This window comes from Furipterus horrens, unplaced genomic scaffold (genome assembly GCF_987537825.1).
Source record: "Furipterus horrens unplaced genomic scaffold, mFurHor1.1.pri manual_scaffold_7, whole genome shotgun sequence".
NCBI classification, from domain to species: domain Eukaryota; kingdom Metazoa; phylum Chordata; class Mammalia; order Chiroptera; family Furipteridae; genus Furipterus; species Furipterus horrens.
The window spans coordinates 297,156-316,535 of NW_028327177.1; the positions used below are offsets into that span (position 1 = coordinate 297,156).

Sequence of the window (19,380 nt, forward strand, 5' to 3'; positions counted from 1 at the left end):
GGGCCGCGGGAGCGCGGGAAGTCTGGATCCCTGAGCGGCGGCCGGACCATGAGCCTGGACCGTGAGCTCCGCTGTGAGTCCCCTAATCGAGCGTCCGAGCGCAGTCCCGGGGGCGGTCTGGCTCGCGCGGGCGGAGGGCCTCAGCTTCCCGGTCTCGTTCTCCCTCTGCAGTGCTGAGCAAGGCCAAAGCCAAGGCCCAGGGCAGCGGGCAGCTGCGGGAGGAAGCCGCGCTCTGCCACCAGCTGGGGGAGCTGCTGGCCAGCCATGGTGAGTGCCTCGCGCGGGGCCCGGTGGTGGGGGCGTCCACGGCCGGGGACGGGGGCGGGAGCCTTGTCAAGCGCGCTGCCTGCGGTGTGATGAGCCCTCACGGCCCCCGCCCGCCCGCCAGGCCGATACCCCGAGGCCTTGCAGGAGCATCAGCAGGAGCTGCGGCTGCTGGAGAGCGCAGGCGACCCGCTGGGCTGCGCCGTGGCCCACCGGAAGATCGGGGAGCGGCTGGCCGAGATGGAGGACTACTCAGCTGCCCTGCAGGTGGGCGGCGCACCCAGCACCCAAGCTGGCCTGACCCAGCCCTCCTGGGCCTGCCCTTAGTAGGGGTTTCTTTCTGAGGACAGAGGTGCAGTCTGTACTGTCTGGCCTTTGGCTAGAGGGGGACATCCTGCGACTGGGTGGCCTGGCCCTTGGGTGGCTGCACCACAACTTCTCCTAGGAGTCTGGCCCCAGAAACATGTCACTTAGGCTGCATTTGTGGACTGGCAGGGGGTCAGGACCCACTGTCCACACAGCCCGCCCTGGCCCCTGGGGGCTGCAGTAACCCAACTAATTTCACTTACTGTCCCCTTCCCTGTCCTGACATTTAATTGTTGGGTTATGGAGCCAGTGTCCCCATAGGCAGCCTTTGGCATACAGGAGGTCCACTGAGTAGGGGGGTGTTCTGGGGTGCAGGGGCTCTCGTGCGAAAGGATAGGGAACTTCTGGAGCAGGTGATGCGTGGGGCTTGCCTGAGACAGGACTTGGTTCCCAGCTGCTTGTTTCTCTGCACCCCAGCATCAGCACCAGTACCTGGATCTGGCTGGGTCCCTGTCCAACCACACTGAGCTGCAGAGGGCCTGGGCTACCATTGGCCGCACCCACCTGGACATCTATGACCACTGTCAGTCACAGGACGCCTTGCTGCAGGCGCAGGCTGCCTTTGAGAAGAGCTTAGCAATTGTGGATGAGAGGCTGCAAGGTGAGTGCCCTGGCGTCCAGCCCTCCTCACCCTCTGCCTCCAGAACTGTGGGCCAAGGAAACTGCAGCCCCACCGCCTGCCCAGCCTGCCCAGTGTGCCCAGGCCGTCTCTTTGTGAGGCTGGGATCTGTTCTCAGAAGCTGCTCATGAGTGAGGGGATACCAGCCTGTGCTCCTGGCAGCTTCAGCTCTGGCAATCAGTTGTCTGCTCTTTGCCCCTCCACACTATCTGCAGCATGACCCCTGAAGCCCCCCATGAGAGGCAGGAAGGGGTGGGAGACAGGACCCAAAGCTGGAGACCCCAACTGGGGTCAAGGCCTTGAGCGTTGGAGGTCATCTTTCAGGGACGTTGTCCAAGCGAGAGCTAGGTGAGATGAGAGCCCGGCTCTACCTCAATCTGGGCCTCGCCTCCGACAGCCTGCAGCAGACGGCCCTGTGTAACGACTACTTCAAGAAGAGCATCTTTCTCGCCGAGTAAGTCTGCCCTGTTTGGCCCAGGAGGGAGCTGAGTGCCCTGTTCCAGGAGGAAGCAGCTGGCGGAGGGGCAGACAGGCAGCTGGGCCCACTGGGCGGCCCCCTGAGCACTTGTCGCCACCCACAGGCAGAACCACCTGTACGAGGACCTGTACCGTGCCCGCTACAACTTGGGTGCCATCCACTGGCGTCGAGGGCAGCACTCCCAGGCCATGCGCTGCCTGCAGGGGGCCCGGGAGTGTGCACGCGCCCTGAGGAAGGGCTTTATGGAGAGCGAGTGCTGCCTGCTCATCTCCCAGGTGCGCTTTCAGCGGCGCGGGCTCAACTGCAGGCAGGGTGGGGCCCTGGGCACCTCAAGCCTCACTTCCCTCACCCCCCAGGTCCTCCAAGACCTGGGCGATTTTCTGGCTGCCAAAAGAGCGCTGAAGAAGGCCTACAGGCTGGGCTCCCAGAAGCCTTTGCAGAAGGCAGCTGTGTGCCGGGCTCTCAAGCATGGTGAGCCTGGAAGGGTAACCTGGGGGATAAGGACTCCTATCCCTCAGCAGAGGGGACTTGGCATGTGTTCTTGGGGAGGTGGCAGCTCCCCACTCCCTGTTGGAAGAAGAGCCCCATTTTTCTGAGTCTACAGCTCAATGTGTTGAAGAGGCCCTTAGGGTGGTCAGGAGCGTGGTTGGGCATTTCCACATGAACCAGAATCTGGCAAACTGGAGATAAACGTCCCTGCCTACTGTGGTCAGGGTATGTGGCCTGTAGTGCCAATCGGTGGTGTCAGCTGTGGCAGGCAGGGGTCTGCCTTTGCTTCGAGCCAGCAGTGCTCTGAGCTGTCACCTATTTTCTTTAATCCTTGCAACAACCCCCATGAGACCAGTTCTCCGACTAACTGGCCTTCCCAACAGGGGAGTGGAGGCCAGGCAGGGTGGGTGGCCCCCTAAGGGCACACAGTGGAGCTGGGCTGGACCGTGCCTTGTTCAGCCCCTCACATGAGCTCTTCCCGGCAGTGCTGGCGGTGACCCAGCTGCAGCAGCGTCTAGAGGAGACTGAGAGCAGTGACCCCCAGAGCGCCGTGCACATCTGGGAGCAGTTAGGGGACTTGTTCTCCAAGGCAGGCGACTTCCCCAAGGCGGCTGAAGCCTACCAGAAGCAGGTGCACACCTGGTCGGGTGGGAGGGAGGGACTGCAACACGCGGGGCTCCCAAGGCATGCAGTGGCCCTGCCTCACTGTCTTGTCCCCAGCTGGATTCCGCAGAGCAGCTGGGCAGGCCAGGGCCCGAGCTGGCTGTCATCCATGTGTCCCTGGCCACCACCCTGGGGGACATGAAGGACCACCGCCGGGCCGTGCACCACTATGAGGAGGAACTGAGACTGCGTGAAGGCCACGCCCTGGAGGTGAGCAATGACGGCACACAGGGTCTCCACACTTGTTCTTGCAGCTCGGCCTCAGGACTGCCACTCTGGGGGTGGGGGTGGGCATGGATGGGCATTCTTTCAAGTGGGGGCAGCCATCACTGAGCTCATTTGTTTTCTTCTTGCTCCAGGAGGCCAAGACCTGGCTGAACATTGCACTGTCTCGTGAGGAGGCCGGTGATGCCTACGAGGAGCTGGCACCGTGCTTCCAGAAGGCTCTATGCTGTGCCCAGCAGGCTCAGCAGCCCCATCTGCAGGTGCAGCCCCACCCACACAGCTGGTCCCCTTGTGCCCCGCCCCCTGCCCTGTGTCTTCCGACCCGGGGTGGCTGGTGTTCCTGTGGCCCTAACTGGTGTGCCCTGCTCCTCAGAGGCAGGTCCTGCAGCACCTGCACACCGTGCAGCTGAGGCTGCAGCCCCAGGAGGCTCCAGGCACTAAAGCCAGGCTGCAGGAGCTGAGCATGGGCCAGGAGAGTGAGGACGAGGCAGACGAAGATGGGGAGGGTGACGCGGACAGCAGCACCCTGGAGGCCAGCGAGCTGGAGCTCTCAGACAGTGGTGAGGCCCGAATGTCGCTAGTAGCCCAGTGTTTCCTCCGCAACATCTGCTCGAGCTGGGCCCTGGGCTGTGTCTGGTGAGGGTGAGGCCCTCCCGGGGCCTGCTCTCAGGCCTGTGACAGAAGACAGCTTCGTGCAAGGAGGGTGATCAGTGCCAGTGAGGCAGGCAGAGGAGGGACATGTGAAGGAGCCTGGGGCAGCCCTGGAACCTTCCCGGAGGAGCCAATGTGGGGGCTGGTGGGCATCCCCGGGGGAGCGGACACAGGGTCAGATCTGTGGAGAGGGCACCCTGCGAGCACACGGTAGGTGGGGGTGCAGAGCTCCGCACTTCCTGAAACCCTGAGAGCTGGTTCAGGTTCAGGTTCCCCCAGAGGCCAGCATGGCCAGCGTCATGGAGGGTGGATGTGAGAGGGACAGTCTGGGATGGGTGTGGACTGCAGGGCGGTGGGGCTAGGGCCAGGAGGAGAAGGTTCAGTTTTGAACTTGAGGGGTCTCCAGAAGGTCTCGGCGATTGTCCAGGGGCTGCGGGAGGTTTAGGCCATGCGTCAAGGGTGTCAGGCTGGTTGTCGCTGGAGGGTTAGTGCAGGGAGCCATGGGCGGAGTACAGAGAGAGGACCAAAGACAACTTCAGGCCATGTGGTTCAACAGGTGGTCACAGTGAGGAAAGGCTCTAGAAGGGGCCAGAGGCACAGGACAGGGAGGCAGGAGCAGTGTGGCCATGCACGGAGCTGGGGGAGGGGACCGCAGTGGGCAGGCGAGGGCACTGGGGCTCAAGGACAGGCTGTTCTTGCCGTGAGTGTGACTTGTCCCAACAAGGATGCTTCTCTGGAGAGGAAGGACACTGACCACAGAGTGGGTCTGGGGAAGGGGAAGAGGTCAGTGCCTCCATGGGCAGGGATCAGGCGAGCAGAGGGGCTGGGTGAGAGTGGGCGTGGCTCCCCAGGGTGTGGGCTTGGCTCTTGCAGAGGGTGAGGCTGACAGCCAGTCCCAGCTGCCAGAGCAGGACGAGGAGCTGCAGGGCTGCCTGGGCCGGCAGCCAGTGAACAAGGTAAGGGCCGTGGTGGGTTCCCTCTGGGGCTTGCCAGCATGGCCTTGTCTGCTTACACCTCTGCCCCCCGTTCTGCGGTGACTGTGCCCACAGTGGAACCGGCGTAACGATGTAGGGGAGACCCCGCTGCACCGAGCCTGCATCGAGGGCCAGCTGCGCCGTGTCCAAGACCTCGTGAGGCAGGTGGGCCTGAACCTTGTCCCTCCACCCCATGGGGTGCAGCAGGGACTCCTGGAGGGGTATGCTGCCTGCCCTGAGGGGATGGGAGGAAGCACCGGCCCTATGGGGACTGCCAGGGACGCTGCCTCATGGTGGGGGAGCATCTCCCTCACTCTGGTGGGACCTGGGCTAGGCCAGGCTGTGGCTGTATCCCTGGGACCTGCTCTGGGCTCTGCAACCCAGGACCTGGCCCTCCTCAGGCCCCAGAGCCCCGAGGGGAGGCCAGGCCATGGGGTGCTCATGGTTAGGCTCCTTCCCATCCTTGGTCACAGGGCCACCCCCTGAACCCTCGGGACTACTGTGGCTGGACGCCCCTGCACGAGGCCTGCAACTACGGGCATCTGGGTGAGCGTGGGTCTGGGTGCTGTCACACGGGGGGGCTCCGAGTGGGTTCTGGAAGCTGGCTCATGTCCCCTGTCCCACAGACATCGTCCGCTTTCTGCTGGACCACGGGGCTGCGGTGAACGACCCAGGCGGCCAGGGCTGCGAGGGCATCACTCCCCTGCATGATGCTCTCAACTGCGGCCACTTCGAGGTGGCTGAACTGCTCATTGAACGGGGGGCCTCGGTCACCCTCCGTACCAGGAAGGTGAGAGGAGATAAGGGCCAGGTGGGCACCGCCATGGTTTGTGGGTCTGTTCCCTCCAGCCTTGCTCAGCTGGGTGCCACACAGGGCCACAGCCCACTGGAGACGCTGCAGCAGTGGGTGAAGCTATACCACAGGGACCTGGACAGCGAGACGCGAGCAAAGGCGGGCGCCATGGAGAGGCTGCTCCGGGGGGCCTCCTCGGGCCGAGGCAAGTGGGACCTCCTGTGAGTCTTCTGGGTCTCTTGGGCATCTTCAGTTGGGTGGCAGGAATGTGTTGGGCCTGCCTCACGGCAGATTCCGTCTCCCCACAGCTCCCCACAGCCCCACGGCTCCCTGGTCACTCCTAAGTGACCCTGAGACCTCTCCTTCCTCAAGACCCTGCCCAAGGCCCCCAGAAGCCTCTCAGGCCCGTGCGGGGGCCTCAGGGGCACAGGCACTGCCAGCTGTGGCCAGGCCTCGGCGGAGCAGGCACCGGCTGGCCAGCAGCAGCAGCTCAGAGGGTGAGGGCAGCACGGGCCCACGTGGGCCGACCCCGAAGAGGCCTCGGCATGCTGCCCGGAGACAGCGAGCCAGGGCCCAGGTGCCGGGCCCCGTCAGTGCTGGGGAGGCAGCGGCAGCTGACTGGGCCGCTGCTCGAGGGGCAGGCAGTGCCCAGAGCTGCCGCCTGGGGCCTGGCCCACCTCGGGGCCCAGGTGAGGCCCCCACCCCGCCATCAGCGCTGATCCCTGAGGAGGAGTGCCTGGTGGGGCCCTGGCTGGAAGAGGACTTGCCGACCCACAGCCGCCAGGGCAGAGGGCGCAAGACCAGGCCCCATGCCTCAGAGTCCAGCAGCGATGAGAGCCCTTTCAGGCCGCGGGCCCGGGCCAGGCAGAGCCGGCTGCCCTGTCTCAGCGGTGGGAACGCAGCGGTCAGACCAAGTGGGGACTGCAGCTCGGCCACAGAGCCCCCGTGGAGCCCTGGCGTTCCCGGCGGGAACGGTCCTGCAGCAGGCCATCCCTCGGTGGGTGCGCAGGCCTGGGGCAGAGCCAGCCCTGAGCCGGGGGGCGGGGGCAGAGGGCTATTGCTGCTGACTCGGCCGTCTCTCCCTGCCCCCTGCTGCCAGGGACCGGTTTTGCCCCCTGCCATCCGGATTCGAGTTCGAGTGCAGGATAACCTTTTCCTCATCCCCGTCCCACACAGGTAGGGTGCTCCCTGCTCTTCCCCAGCCCCAGCTCCCTGTGCCTCTGTGGGCTCTGCCAGGGGTTGGGAGCCGAGAGCCCTGTGGTTTGTGAGGTGGGGTGTGTCCCCTTGCTGGCCCCGGGTGGGGCAGCAAGGTCAGGGTGGGCTGCGCAGGCAGAGGCTGGTCAGGTCCCGCAGCCCTGGGAACAGCCGGGAGCGGGGCATGGGCTGCGTTGCAGGGGCCACTGGCATCCTGAGCAGGAACCAGAGGGAGCTTTCACCTGAGAGCAGGAACAGCAGGCCCCGGGCCTTCCCTCAGCATGTGTGGGGAGCCGGCCAGGTCCAGGGTTCAGCACACCCTCTGTTCCCACAGCAAGGAGGCCCACTCTGTGGCCTGGCTAGCGGAACAGGCTGCCCAGCGCTACTACCAGGCCAGCGGGCTGCTGCCAAGGCTCACCCTACGGAAGGAGGGGGCCCTGCTGGCGCCCCAGGATCCAATCCTCGATGTGCTGCAGAGCAACGAGGAGGTGAGTGGCAGGAGCCAGGGCCCTAGGTGTGGAGTGTTCCCGGTCCTGGGTGTCCCCGGGCTGCCCACCAATGCTGCTTTCCAGGTGTTGGCTGAAGTGACCTCGTGGGACCTCCCCCCACTGACCGATCGCTACCGCAGGGCCTGCCAGAGCCTGGAGCAAAGTAAGGGCCCAGGCGACCTGCAGTGGCCCGGATACAGGGGCTGGGCACATGGGCTCCAACTCTGACTGCCACTGCCAGGTTCCCCTGTGTCTACCACACCTGTCCTCAGGGTCTCCTCCCCAACCATTGCCCACACATGTGAGCAGTGTGTGGGGGAAAGTGGCTCTGTCTGGAGGGGGGGACCTTGTGGAGACCCCGGAGCCACCAGGCTGGGATGTGGGGTGGCTGACAGAGGTTAGGGCCTCGCTTGGGAAGGCCTGACGGGGCAGATACGGGCCAGCACCCCTCACTGACCTGCACTGGGGCCCACAGGCTTGGCACAGGTGGGCTCAGAAGAGAGGAGAGGCAGCCCTGCCTGCTGCCAGGCTTCACAGGGCAGACAGGTAGGCTCTGGCCCTGTTGACACCATGTCCCCTGGCAGGAGAGCACCAGCAGGTGCTACAAGCCATGGAGCACCAGGGCTTGGGCCCCTCATTCCATGCCTGCTCCTTGGCCCTGCGCCAGGCCCAGCTCACTCCCTTGCTGCGGGCCCTCAAGCTGCACTCCGTGCTCCGGGAGCTGCGCCTGGCAGGGAACCGGCTGGGGGATGGCTGTGCCCCTGAGCTGCTGGCTGCCCTGAGCACACTGCCTGGCCTGACCGTCCTCGACCTCTCCTCCAACCACCTGGGCCCTGAAGGCCTGTGCCAACTTGCCACGGGCCTCCTGGAACAAGCCACTCTACAGGTGAGGGGCAGCAGGGCAGTGACAGGGCAATGTCAGCGCCGTGGCACTCGGCCAGGCCGTGGTGGGGGAGTGCAGTTGGGGAAGCTGTGCTGGCTGGTGCCCGGCTCTGGGACGACAAGGTCGCTAGGTCCCCTGGGGTCTATGTCTCCCCCAGAACTTGGAGGAGCTGGACTTGAGCATGAACCCCTTTGGGGATGGCTGTGGCCAGGCCCTGGCCACTGTCCTGCGGGCCTGCCCTGCACTCGGCGCTCTGCACCTCCAGGCTTGTGGCTTCGGTCCCCGTTTCCTTCTGAACCACCAGGCAGCCCTGGGCCACGCCTTCCAAGGTAAGCTGACTGCACACCCACTCCCTGGCCCCAGGGTTCCAGTTCCCTTCAGAAAGGGTTAGGGTTAGGGTTATTGCCTTGAACAAGAGGGGCCCAGGGACATGGGCCTGGCTTCTGGATGCATCAGGTAGACAGACGTGGGTGCTGAGCCTGCCCGGCTCGGGTGTCTGGTGCTTGCCCGGCTTGGGCCATACCACAGGGCAGGTCCCCTGTCTCAGTGGCTCAGTCATCTAGACCCGGATCATTCCACTGCAAGCCCAGCAGGGCTGCAGAGCCATGGCCCCAGGACTGAGACCTGGGACCTTCTGCAGCAGCGGTGGGCTAGGAAGTGAGGCTCAGGGCTGTGAGGGAAGCAGTGGGGGAGTGCTCCCCGACCCCACCCCACACCCTGCCCAGGGCCTATCTGGGAAACCTGGGCGTCCTGTTGTGGGTCAGGGCAGGCAGAGGCCAGAAATGGTGGGAGAAGCTGGGATCTGGAGTCTGGCCCACGCCCTCCACAGCCAGGTGACCATGGGCCGGAGCAATCTGTTCCCTTGTGCACAGTCTGAGGGGTGAAAGCTTCCCCAGGGAGCTTTGAAGAGTTCTGGGCCCAAGACTCCACAGCACGGCTGGGGTGGTGGCTGTTGGGCTGACAGAGGTTCTGGTCCCTGGTTCAGATGCCAAGCACCTGAAGACACTATCCCTGTCCTACAACATCCTGGGCACCGCTGCCCTGGCCCAGACCCTGCAGATCCTGCCCGCCCAGACACTCCTGCACCTGGAGGTCAGCTCCGTGGTGACCAGCAAGAGCGACTCAGGCCTCGTGGAGCCTGTGGTCAGTTACCTCACCAAGGTACATGGTTGGGAACAAACACCAAGCCACAGGAACCCTGGGCCACCCTGGCCAAATGTCCCACAGCTGAAGTCTGAGGCTGGGAAAAGGGTGAGTTTCAGAAGAACAGTCACAGACAGGGAAGCTGCCTCCCTCAGGCTGTGAATTCCAGCAGGGAGGACACTGGGATCCAGGTGGCCTCCCTTCCCCCAGGCAGGTCCCAAGAAAGTATCAGCCTCCCAGTGCTCTCTCCCAGGGGCTCTTCCAGCCATGGCCCGGTACCCGCGATTCTCATGTCACAATATGCCAGGTGTGGCTTTCACCTGGAAGGACAGGCATTTCCTTCCGATCTGCAAATCGAGGGGCTACTGTTCCCCTCTGATGCCTCCTCAACCCCAAGGAAGAGGAAAGGTTTCTGGCCAACCCTGTGTGGGGCCTTTACCTGGAGAAAGGGAACACAAGCACCCACTCACTAAGCCTGCCTTGGGCCTCTGCTTTCTAGGAAGGCTGTGCGCTGGTGCACTTGAACCTGTCTGCAAACCACCTTGGCAACAAGGCAGTGAGAGAACTGAGCAGGTAATACTATCCTGCCCAAGACCCCACCTCCTCAGGGCATTCTAATATCAAGGCCCCTGAGCCTGGCAGTTGGGGTGCTAGGTCAGGCAGGAAAGGGAACAGGGTGGTACCAGCTCTTTCCTGAGTGTTCCAAGCCTGGCCACTGTGATCTTGGCCCCTGACAGTGCCCTGATGCCCTGGAGGCACACTTTTGCCCGTGCCAGGCTAGGGGCAGGACCTCCTGGGCCTAGCTGTTGGTCCCCAGAGCTGTGGGTCTGTCTGGGGCAGCTTTCTCCAGTGACAGGGGTCTCACTCCCTGGAAGCTGATCCCTTTGCTCCTTCCCTCATCCCAGGTGTCTCCCTCGCTGTCCCTCACTTGTCTCGCTGGACCTGTCTGCCAACCCCGAAATCAGCTGTGCCGGCCTGGAGGAGCTCCTGTCCGCCCTCTGGGAGCAGCCCCAAGGCCTGAGCTTCCTGGGCCTGGCAGGTGAGCTCTGGGTATGGTGGCTGTCCTGCCACACCAGGCCTGGTGACACAGCTTCCTCCTCAGGGACCTGCCTGAGACCCTGGTGCCGCCTCTTAAGGGACTGTCACTGCCAGCAGCTGGAGTCAAGGGTGGGCTGGGTCCCTGAGGTTGACACAGTGCAGGACAGGTGACTGCAAAGGAGTGTAAGCCCAACTCCTAAAATGATGGGGGAAGAGGAACAAGGGGTCTTTTCCTCTGGCCTGTTTGGCCAGATCCTCAGAGACCATGGTGGTCCTAATTCCCATTGTCTAGAGGAGGGAGGGAGCTCAAGGTAACAGTGGTGAAAGCTGCCACCAGGGGATGGCCCCAGTTCTTGGCAGGGGCTGACTACGTCCCCAGACCGTGGCGTGACTTAGCTTGTCCTTATGGTGGGCACACCAGGCCCAGTGCCTTACCAGAGCTGCGTCGATGACCCAGGGGAGGCCACCCAGCAGCCTGGCACATCCAGCTGGAGCCTGGGGCAGGAGAGCGAAGCGTTGCCCTCCAGTTGGACACGGGATCGGGGTGGGGTACACGCACGGAGCCCCTGGGTTCTCCCCGCTCCTCCAGGAAGGCAATCCTGACGTGCCGGTGGCACATCCCACGCCAGGCTTCTGCACCCTTACCAAGCTCCCTGGGCGCTGCGGCCTCTGAGGACCAAGCTTAGTGCGCCTGCGACTCTCCGGCCGCCCTACTGGGTGCGCTTTGTGGGTGCAAAATCCCGGGCGTCGACGTAGACACGCTCAGGCACAGACGTGAACACTGTTTATTTCAGCCAGTCTCCCTCTTGCCTGACCACTGGCTGTGAAAGGGCCCCGCGCCTAGGAGAGCAGCTCTCGGCCTCTATGGGTGGTACCCCTGTGACCTTTGCGGCCTCAGAAAGGAAGTGTGTCTCCCCGGGGCACGCAGCTCAAGAGGAAGGACACGGGCTTGGGAGCACCCCGGGGCGGGGACTTATGCGGGGCTGCCCGGCTTCGCCGCCCGGGAGCAGCTCCCTGAGGCCTGCCCTGCCTCCCCTCCGCAGGCTGTGCTGTCCAGGGTCCCCTGGGCCCGGGCCTCTGGGACAAGATCGCCGCGCGGCTGCAGGAGCTGCACCTGTGCAGCAGGCGGCTCTCCGCCGAGGACCGAGCCGCTCTGCGCCAGCGGCTGCCCAGCCAGCCGGGCCCCGGCGCCCGCACACTGGACCGGGGCGCCAAGCTCTTCTTCCGGCGCCTCTGACGGCCAGCGCCGCCCCATCCCCTCCCCGTGTCCGCAATAAAGAAAGCTGCTGCTGTCGCCTCACCCCGACTGTTCCTGCGAGGTGGGCGGGAGACGCGGTGGTTCTGCTGCAGGGAAACAGCCGCGGAGTCGAGGGCGGGTGCGGCCCCTGGGGTCCCGTGGGCAGCGGCAGGGCCGTCGGGGCCCGTCGGACCCGCAGGCTGTGCGCCCGGAGGAGCGCCTGCTGCCCGAGCCGCCGCGTCGGGGGCGGGGCTGCGCTGCCGGCGCGCAGGCGGGAGGGGTCGAGTGCCGACGGCAAGGAGGCGCGCGCAGGCGCGGACGTGCGGGGCGGATCGCCGAGCGGTCGATCGGCAGCCCCCGCCCCGGCGCCATCGCGGACCCGCGGATCCTGCCCAGGTACTGCGGACTGGGGCGCGGGTGGGCAAGGGGCGGCGGCCTGCCGGCGCCTCCACGCCTCGGAGGGCCCCCTTCCTCGCGCCCTGGCCCGGCGGTCGTGGGTGACAGCCTCCGCCTGAGCGCCCCGTCCCGCTGGCTCCGGGCCCGGGTCCCCAAGTGTGCCCCCGCTCGGGGCGCCTCGTTGCTAGCCCGCACCCGGTGGCAGTCCGAGTGTCACCTACAGTCACATCGCGGACATTCTCTGGAAACTTGCTTTTGGCTCAGGTCCGGTTTGTGAGGTTCAGCCGCGGGTTCGCTTGTAGCCGGGGGGCGTCGGTTTGTGTGGCTGAAGGGAATCCGGCCGTCGCACCAACGGGGCGCCCCTCTAGGGGCTCTGGGAAGGCCGCTCCCGCCTCCGTGTCCCCACGCAGTGGGCCCCTGTCACTGCGCTGCCTTCTCAGACGCCGTCTCTGCTTCTCTGAGCCGGGCGGCTGGGCTGGCCCCCCGCGCTCCCCCAGCCCTTCCCTCTGCCCAGCCCCTGCGCGGTGGGTGTCCGCGCCCCTTCCTCCCTTCGTGTACCCCACGGCTGTCCCTGTGGGGCTGCGCCGGCTCAGCGCTGACCTCCCCCGGCCCCAGCACGCGCGCTGGGGGTGTAACGGGGCCGCCAACCTCACACATCCGAGCCGGGGCGCACCTGCCTGCCCTGTGCACCTGCCCCTCTTTCCGCTCCCACCATCTCAGCTGCCCTCCCCGTCACGGCGCCGTTGGGCCGAAAACAAGGCTGTCGTTCTGGACGCCTTTACGCTCCTTTTTGAACCCTTCAGTGGTCTGGTGGGTCCACCTCCAGGGCATTTCCCGAGCTGGCTCCGGCCACTGCATCCACTTCCCGACAAGCCAGGACCCTCCCAGGGGCCCCCTGCCTCCCTTCTTCCTCCAGCCCACGGCTCCCCCCACCCCACCCCCAGCCTCCAGGGGCCTGCGCTGAGTCTGCAAAACTCAGGCCCAGACCCCGGGCCGCCAGCGCCCGCCCCTCCTACTGCTGCGTCCCCTGGGCTGCTCCACACTCAGACAGGCGCCCTGCTGTGACCTGTGCTGTGTCCTCTGCCCAGACGCCCCTCCTCCAGGTTCGCAGGTCATCCACCCAAACCCTGCCGCCGCCTCTTGCCCCCGCCCGCGGCTCAGAGCAGCCTGCCCTTCCCCACACCATGAGTGCTCACTCGAGGTGCTCCCCCGACTTGCAGGACACGGTCGGTGTCCCAGCACAGCATTCACTGTCCTGTGTGTTTCTCCTCTGTCTCTGCTGAGGGCGGCAGCTCTTGCTGAGGTGCCAGGGCGGCCCTTTGAGCCAGTGCTGGTTTTCTTCCCCAGCGGCCGGCTGCAGCCACCTGAAGGTACAGGATGTTTCACGGGATCCCAGCCACTCCAGGCATGGGAGGTGAGTGTGGCCCAAGCTGACTTAAAAGCACCTGCTGCACAGGCTGATGGGAGTTGTGGCCAAGGGTGGTGGGTGGGCATCTGTAAGGGTCCCCCCAGTAGCAGCCTCAGGGGCTGGTGCATTTTGTCACCAGGGGCCAGAGACCTCCAGGCAGGGTCAGCTTGGCGCAGAGATGACAACTGGAACCTCAGGAGAGTCTGGGCATCCCAGAGTCACCAGAGGAAAGACCACAGGGCGTGTCACAAACATTTGTGCCCCATCACTTCACCACAAGCAGGGTTTGATCACCCTGCTGTGGGGTGAGGTGGCCGAAGAGTAGTGGCGGAATGGGGGGCCCAGCCTGGCACGTGGCCCCCCCGCCCCAGAGGCATGTCCTCTGCTCAAGTCTCCCCACAAACTGACAGACGTCCCATCCTCCAGCTCGCTCCAGATTCTTTGTGACAGAGCCCAGGGGTGGTCTTGGGAGGGACCAGGGTGGATGGACAGGCCTGCCAGCTCTCTGCCTGCTCTGTTGCAGCCCCTGGAAACAAGCCAGAACTGTATGAGGTGAGTGGCGAGTACCGGCCTGGTTGGCACTGACCGACAGCGCGTGCCCTCGTGTGCAGCCGCCCTGGTACCCACGCTGCCCCTCTCTCTGACAGGAAGTGAAACTGTACAAGAACGCACGGGAGCGGGAAAAGTGAGTGCAGAACTCAGGCTGCTGCCCCAGTGCACCCCCGGCCCGTCCACCTTCCCCAAGCAGCCTCCCACCCCAAGGGTCTGGAGAACGCGAGGTCAGGCTGGGCCAAAGGCAGGGTCCCACCACAGCCAGGCCCTGGTGGCCCCCTGATGGACACACCCTCCCCAGGTATGACAACATGGCAGAGCTGTTCGCAGTTGTGAAGACGATGCAGGCTCTGGAGAAAGCATACATCAAGGACTGCGTCACCCCCAATGAGTGAGAGCCCAGGCCCCCCCCCCCCCCCCCCCCCCCCCCCCCCCCCGGTTCATGCCCCTTGATGGGTGCCCGGCCCTGGAAGCTTGTTTCCACCCTCGAGGGCCTGGGTGTGCAGGCAGGAGTGAGCGGGGGTCTGTGTGTGGACCTCTGCCACCTAGTCAGGCTGGGAAGCCGCCCCTGGGTGCTGGCGGCCTGAGCGTCTCCTCAGCCAGGAAGTCCTGTTTTCTGCAGAGTCCCCGGAGAAGCACGCCCACCACCCTGGTCCTCAGGTTTTGTCCCAGCCTACTCCCCTGGGTGCAGGTGTCCTGGTCCACGCAAGGCCTCAGAAGATGAGCGGGAGAATGGGAGGGAGGTCTGAGAGGCGCTGCTGGCCAGGCTTGGCTCCGCAGGCTCGTGGAGCCTTTAGTCAGTGCAGCGGCGCACACACGGGACCCCGAGCTGTGGGCGTACGGCCATGGCCAAGGCCACCCCGGAGAGCAGGCAGAAGGCCGCTGCCGGGCCCCTGCCCCATGCTGGCTTGGGGCCCAGCTGCACCGTCCAGGCCTGGCACCCGGGGCAGGCACCCTTCCGCCAACCCCTCATCCGGAGCTCTTTTCCTGTGTGGACCCAGCTGAGCCCCGTGGCCGGCCCTCTCCCTAGGTACACTGCGGCCTGCTCCCGCCTCCTGGTGCAGTACAAAGCCGCCTTCCGGCAGGTCCAGGGCTCCGAGATCAGCTCCATCGATGAATTCTGCCGCAAGTTCCGCGTGAGTCCGCTAAGGGGTGGAGGGCGGTGTGTGGGTGCAGTTGAGAAGGGGCCTGGCTGACACCCACCTTCCCTTCTTAGCTGGACTGCCCGCTGGCCATGGAGAGGATCAAGGAGGACAGGCCCATCACCATCAAGGATGACAAGGGCAATCTGAACCGCTGCATCGCTGACGTGGTCTCGGTGAGCCGCTGGGCATTGTGCACGAGGGTCCCTGGGCTTCAGAGCTGCATAGCACTGGCCCCTGCGCAGGGGGCCCAGGGCTCAGGATGAGAGGGGTGGGCAGGCCCCTCCCCTGGGCTGTGTGCAGGAAGCCCCCGTGTCCCCTCCCCAGCCTGAGACCCATGTGTGGCAGCCCAGTGTCATGGCAGCCAAGGCAGAGGAGCCTCCAGGCTGTGGGAACAGACCTGCAGGCAGAGTCCAGTCACCAGGCAGTGAAGGCTGAGGAGGGAAAGGTCGGGCTCCTGTGGCCAGAGGGGCTGATTGGTAGCCTGGGCCAGCCCCTGCGAGGAGTCTCCCCCTCTTGGTCCCTGGCGTCGATCAATGAGGCCTCACGCACATGCCTGCCCCCAGCTCTTCATCACGGTGATGGACAAGCTGCGCCTGGAGATCCGCGCCATGGACGAGGTGCGTGCAGCTCTTGGGCGGGAAGGTGTGGTGGGCCCGGGCCGAGGCGGGCTGGGGTGGAGCAGCTGGAGCGCCAGGCGGGTGGGCGCCAGGGGAGGGGTCTCATGGGGGCTGTGCTCGCAGATCCAGCCTGACCTGCGGGAGCTGATGGAGACTATGCACCGCATGAGCCACCTGCCTCCCGACTTCGAGGGCCGCCAGACAGTCAGCCAGTGGTGAGTGTCGGACCCTCCCTGAGGGCCCTGAGGGCCCTGATGGCCCCCCGAGCAGCCACTCAGCCCTGTGCTCCGTACCGCCAGGCTGCAGACCCTGAGCGGCATGTCTGCGTCTGACGAACTGGATGACTCCCAAGTGCGCCAGATGCTGTTTGACCTGGAGTCGGCCTACAACGCCTTCAACCGCTTCCTGCACGCCTGAGTCCTGCGGCCTCCCGGCCCCGCCCAGGGGGACCACAGCCTCGCGCGGCGGCCTGCGTCCCTTGCACCACTGGACTTCCCAGAGTGGCGGCTCAACCTGGGAGCCCCTGCCCCATAATAAAGATGTTTCTTGACCTTCCTGCTGCTGCGGGCACCCACCCAGGCCTGCCTCACGTGTCTGCTCTCTGGGCCTCGGGTGGGATCCTGCCGCCCTGGAGCACACAGGCTCTGAGCACAGTTCCTCAGGGGAGGGCCTGGGTGCCACCTCAGGAGCAGCAGGCTCCCTGGTGGGCACTGCCTGGGCCAGCGCGGGTGGTCCAGCGTCCACCTGGGCCAGGTGTGGTGCGCCCACGCAGGCAGCAGCAGAACATGAGACCAAGGCTCTGGCTTCCACGCTGTGTTGTTGGGTCGAGACAGACCAGTTTCACAGTAGCGTTTTCTCCTCTGGAACGGGATTTGCTGATGCCAGCAGCAGCTAGAGGCAGTGAGAGAAGGGATCTCACTTGTGTTTTACGAGGCCACGAGCACACAGGGTGACTGGTGGGAGGGGTCAGGGGCAGGCTGGCGGGAGGGTTAATGAGGACATGAGTTTGTGGGTGTGGGCTGAGCAGTGCGCCCTGTGCGTGCCGCTGGGAGAGAACGGTCCCAGGCAGCCCCCTGCTCAGACTGGTGCGGGAGGTCCTGGCAGCACAGGCTTCTGTGAGGGTGTGACTGGAGCCCAGTCTGCACAGGGTGAATCAGACTTGTCTCTGACCATCCAGGCAGCTGTCAAACGGACAGCTGGACACCAGAGGCTGCCTTTCCAGAGGGAAGCGTGCAGGCTGCTGGGCTACAGCTCGGGGTCTCCAGGGGGAAAGCCTGCGATCTTGGGTGCCAAGAGTCCCGCGCAGGAGGGCCGAGGTCTGTGCTTGGAGATTAAGGATAGAAAGGCCAGCAAAGGGGCTGAAGAAGGGGAGCTGGGGCCCAGGGAGGAGACCCGCCTGCAGAGACCCCAGGCAGGGGAGGAGCCCCAGGGCCCTGGGAGCCTGAGACCCTTGGGTCTGGCCTGTGGGTTGTCAGAAACCTTGAGGGGGGTGAGCTGGGAGCAGCGGCCAGTGCCAGAGCCCCCAGTGCATGCTGAGGCAACAGAGGACCAGGGAGGGTGGTTCTGGTCTATTTTTACATTTTTTACTGCAATAAAATATAAAACATAAAATTTGCCTTTTTAATTTCAGTGGCATTAAGTACATTCACAATGGTGTGCGACAGTTGCCACTAACCATCTCCAGAACCCTCTTCATCATCTCAAACTGGGACTCTCCCCATTGAACCCCTGTTCCCTGGCCCCCACCTTCCCACCTTCAGTCCCCAGAGTTTGACTAAGTGCCTCCTGTTGGTGGAGTCCTACAGTGTCTCATTTTGTGATGGCTTATCTCACTTGGCATCACGTCCTCAAGGATCATCCATGTAGCCCAGGACAGTTTTCTTCTTTATAAGGCTGAATGATATTCTATCATATAGACAGACCACTGAAAAAAAGTGTTTTTTAATCCTCATCCGAGGACATTTTTCACAGCTTTTAGAGAGAGGAAGGGAGAGAGAGAAACATCGAGGTGAGAGAGAAGCATCTATTGGTTGCCTCCTGTACACACCCTGACTGGGACTCGAACCCGCAACCTTTCCCTTATGGGAAACCGCTCCAACCAAGCCAAACTGGCCAGGGCTGGAAGACCACATTTTGCATGTGGGTGAGGAGGGCAGGAGGAAGAAACACGACTCCAGACCCAGGACACTGCCTTTAGCCTGATGCCCTGCCCTGGGCCCTACAGAGGCCCTGGACCTGGCATCCCTGCTTCCATGGAGCTTCTGCCCCGCCCCAGCCACACTGTAGGGCTCAGGATCAGGGGTCTAGGGGTCATTGAACCAGGTGGGGAGGCTCCCTCCAGAAGGCAAAGCTGACTGGAAACCTGGCAGGGTGTTGGCTGGCTCCCTGGGGCTTCCCAGGTGCCAGCCAGGCAGAGATAAGGCCTGGGGTCAGAGGTCTCAGAGGGAGCATGCAGGGAGGGCACGGGCAGGTTGATTCCACTCAGCATGATATGCTAGCATTCCCTTCCTTTTAAAGCTGAATAGTTAGTATTCCACGGTGTGGATAGATGACATCACACCCATCGTCCACCTCTGGGTGGACACTTGGTTTTCCACAGTTGGCCTGCTGTGGACAGGGGTGTGTGCTTGAAGACAGGAGTGACTGCATGAGTTTGTTAGATGATGGGACGATGCTGGAAGGGCCTGGGGACCAAGAAGGGTGCCTGGCACCCACTGGACAGGCCGGGGGCAGCTGGCGACACTCCTTGCTCCGCCATCTGCGCTAGGGAGAGGGCATCGGCAGGAAGAGGTGGACTAGCTCTGAGGACCTTCCCTTGTGTGCCGCGCGCCTTCAAGGGCTCTGGCACAGAGGGACAGCAGGGTGAGACCTTTGCTAGGACGCTAATGGGCCCCTGAGCCGTAGGCGCAGCCTGGTCCCAGGGATCCAACATACCCAATGGGTCCTGGCACAGAAAGTGCAGTTTGGGCTCCGCCTTCAGAACCATCCTGAATCCAGCTTTCCTCCTCACTGACCCCAGTGTCCAGGAATCATCTGAACCCACCAGGTTCTTTCTGTCCCCTCCCCCACCCCCCTCACTAATGTCGCCCTGTGGCACTGTCCAGCCTTTGAGTGTGAGTGAAGTGGGCTGGAGAAGTACTCCCCTCCCCTCCCCCACCCCTCCCTTCCCGCCCCAGACTCTGTCCTTGGCCTGAGTGGCCTGAAGCCCTGCCCTGGCGCCGCAGAATGCTGGCAATGGCGCCCTTGGACCTGGGATGCCTGCTGCCCTGGAGCTTCTGCCCCTCCCAACCACAATCCACAGGGCTCAGGGTCTGGGGTCAGCTGAGCAGGGGGACACCCAGAGGCTCCCTCCAGAAGGCAAGGCTGCCCCTTCCCCCAGATACCAGCTCGGCAGAGATAAGGCGAGGAGGGGTCAAAGGCCTGAATGGGAGCCAGCGGGGAGGGGTGGGGCAGGGAGTCACACCCAGGAGCCCCTCTCCGGTGCTGAAGGGGAGGGCCAGTGTGACTCAGCCAACACGTTCGTGCCACAGGCTCCAGCCCCCCCCCCCCCCCCCAGGGAGACCACAGCCCAGCGCCCAGGAGGAGAGGGCCTGGGAGGGGGTGGGAGGGGCCTCAGGTGGAATGTCAGGGCTGGGCCCGCCTGGGGCTGCGGTGGTATCCATGCAGCTCCGCCCAGGCCCCTCTTGCTTGGGGGCAGCCCCTACAAACAGGGCCACAGGAGGCGCAGCCTAGGCCCTTGGGGGCAGCAGCAGGCAGG

The 19,380-nt window shown here is 64.4% G+C and overlaps 2 protein-coding genes across 3 annotated transcripts; both read left to right on the forward strand.

Annotated features, from left to right (window-relative positions):
* On the forward strand, positions 1 to 11,568 carry TONSL (tonsoku like, DNA repair protein). Its single transcript, XM_090283252.1, has 26 exons — positions 1 to 73; positions 172 to 267; positions 389 to 531; positions 1,048 to 1,231; positions 1,574 to 1,703; positions 1,831 to 2,002; positions 2,084 to 2,198; positions 2,702 to 2,847; positions 2,937 to 3,089; positions 3,239 to 3,364; positions 3,478 to 3,664; positions 4,629 to 4,711; positions 4,805 to 4,894; positions 5,203 to 5,275; positions 5,356 to 5,519; positions 5,604 to 5,727; positions 5,831 to 6,519; positions 6,622 to 6,698; positions 7,051 to 7,204; positions 7,289 to 7,367; positions 7,789 to 8,090; positions 8,245 to 8,416; positions 9,073 to 9,248; positions 9,730 to 9,803; positions 10,136 to 10,269; positions 11,312 to 11,568. The coding sequence occupies exons 1-26, from the start codon at positions 49 to 51 to the stop codon at positions 11,503 to 11,505; spliced, it is 4,062 nt and encodes a 1,353-aa protein (XP_090139378.1). The 5' UTR covers positions 1 to 48; the 3' UTR covers positions 11,506 to 11,568.
* A 279-nt stretch (positions 11,569 to 11,847) lies between these two features.
* Positions 11,848 to 16,178, forward strand: VPS28 (VPS28 subunit of ESCRT-I). Of its 2 annotated transcripts, none has more exons than XM_090283241.1 (10): positions 11,848 to 11,901; positions 13,249 to 13,315; positions 13,833 to 13,861; positions 13,957 to 13,994; positions 14,163 to 14,252; positions 14,892 to 14,997; positions 15,078 to 15,179; positions 15,570 to 15,623; positions 15,747 to 15,838; positions 15,923 to 16,178. In XM_090283241.1, exons 2-10 carry the CDS (start codon positions 13,279 to 13,281, stop codon positions 16,038 to 16,040), a joined length of 666 nt encoding a protein of 221 aa, XP_090139367.1. In that variant the 5' UTR covers positions 11,848 to 11,901; positions 13,249 to 13,278; the 3' UTR covers positions 16,041 to 16,178. The 2 variants fall into 2 exon arrangements, with proteins under 2 accessions (XP_090139367.1, XP_090139368.1); XM_090283242.1 differs by lacking the exon at positions 11,848 to 11,901 and adding an exon at positions 12,115 to 12,165.
* The last annotated feature ends 3,202 nt before the right edge of the window (positions 16,179 to 19,380 follow it).

What these genes read in the sequence shown, in the direction of transcription:
- VPS28 (XM_090283241.1), top strand. Translation starts at nt 13,279, where the DNA reads ATGTTTCACGGGATCCCAGCCACTCCAGGCATGGGAG. An exon ending in AATTCTGCCGCAAGTTCCGC is followed by an intron (nt 14,998 to 15,077) that starts GTGAGTCCGCTA and finishes TTCCCTTCTTAG; the next exon opens with CTGGACTGCCCGCTGGCCAT. An exon ending in CGCCAGACAGTCAGCCAGTG is followed by an intron (nt 15,839 to 15,922) that starts GTGAGTGTCGGA and finishes CCGTACCGCCAG; the next exon opens with GCTGCAGACCCTGAGCGGCA.
- TONSL (XM_090283252.1), top strand. Translation starts at nt 49, where the DNA reads ATGAGCCTGGACCGTGAGCTCCGCT. An exon ending in CCTGGACCGTGAGCTCCGCT is followed by an intron (nt 74 to 171) that starts GTGAGTCCCCTA and finishes CTCCCTCTGCAG; the next exon opens with TGCTGAGCAAGGCCAAAGCC. An exon ending in TGTGGATGAGAGGCTGCAAG is followed by an intron (nt 1,232 to 1,573) that starts GTGAGTGCCCTG and finishes GTCATCTTTCAG; the next exon opens with GGACGTTGTCCAAGCGAGAG.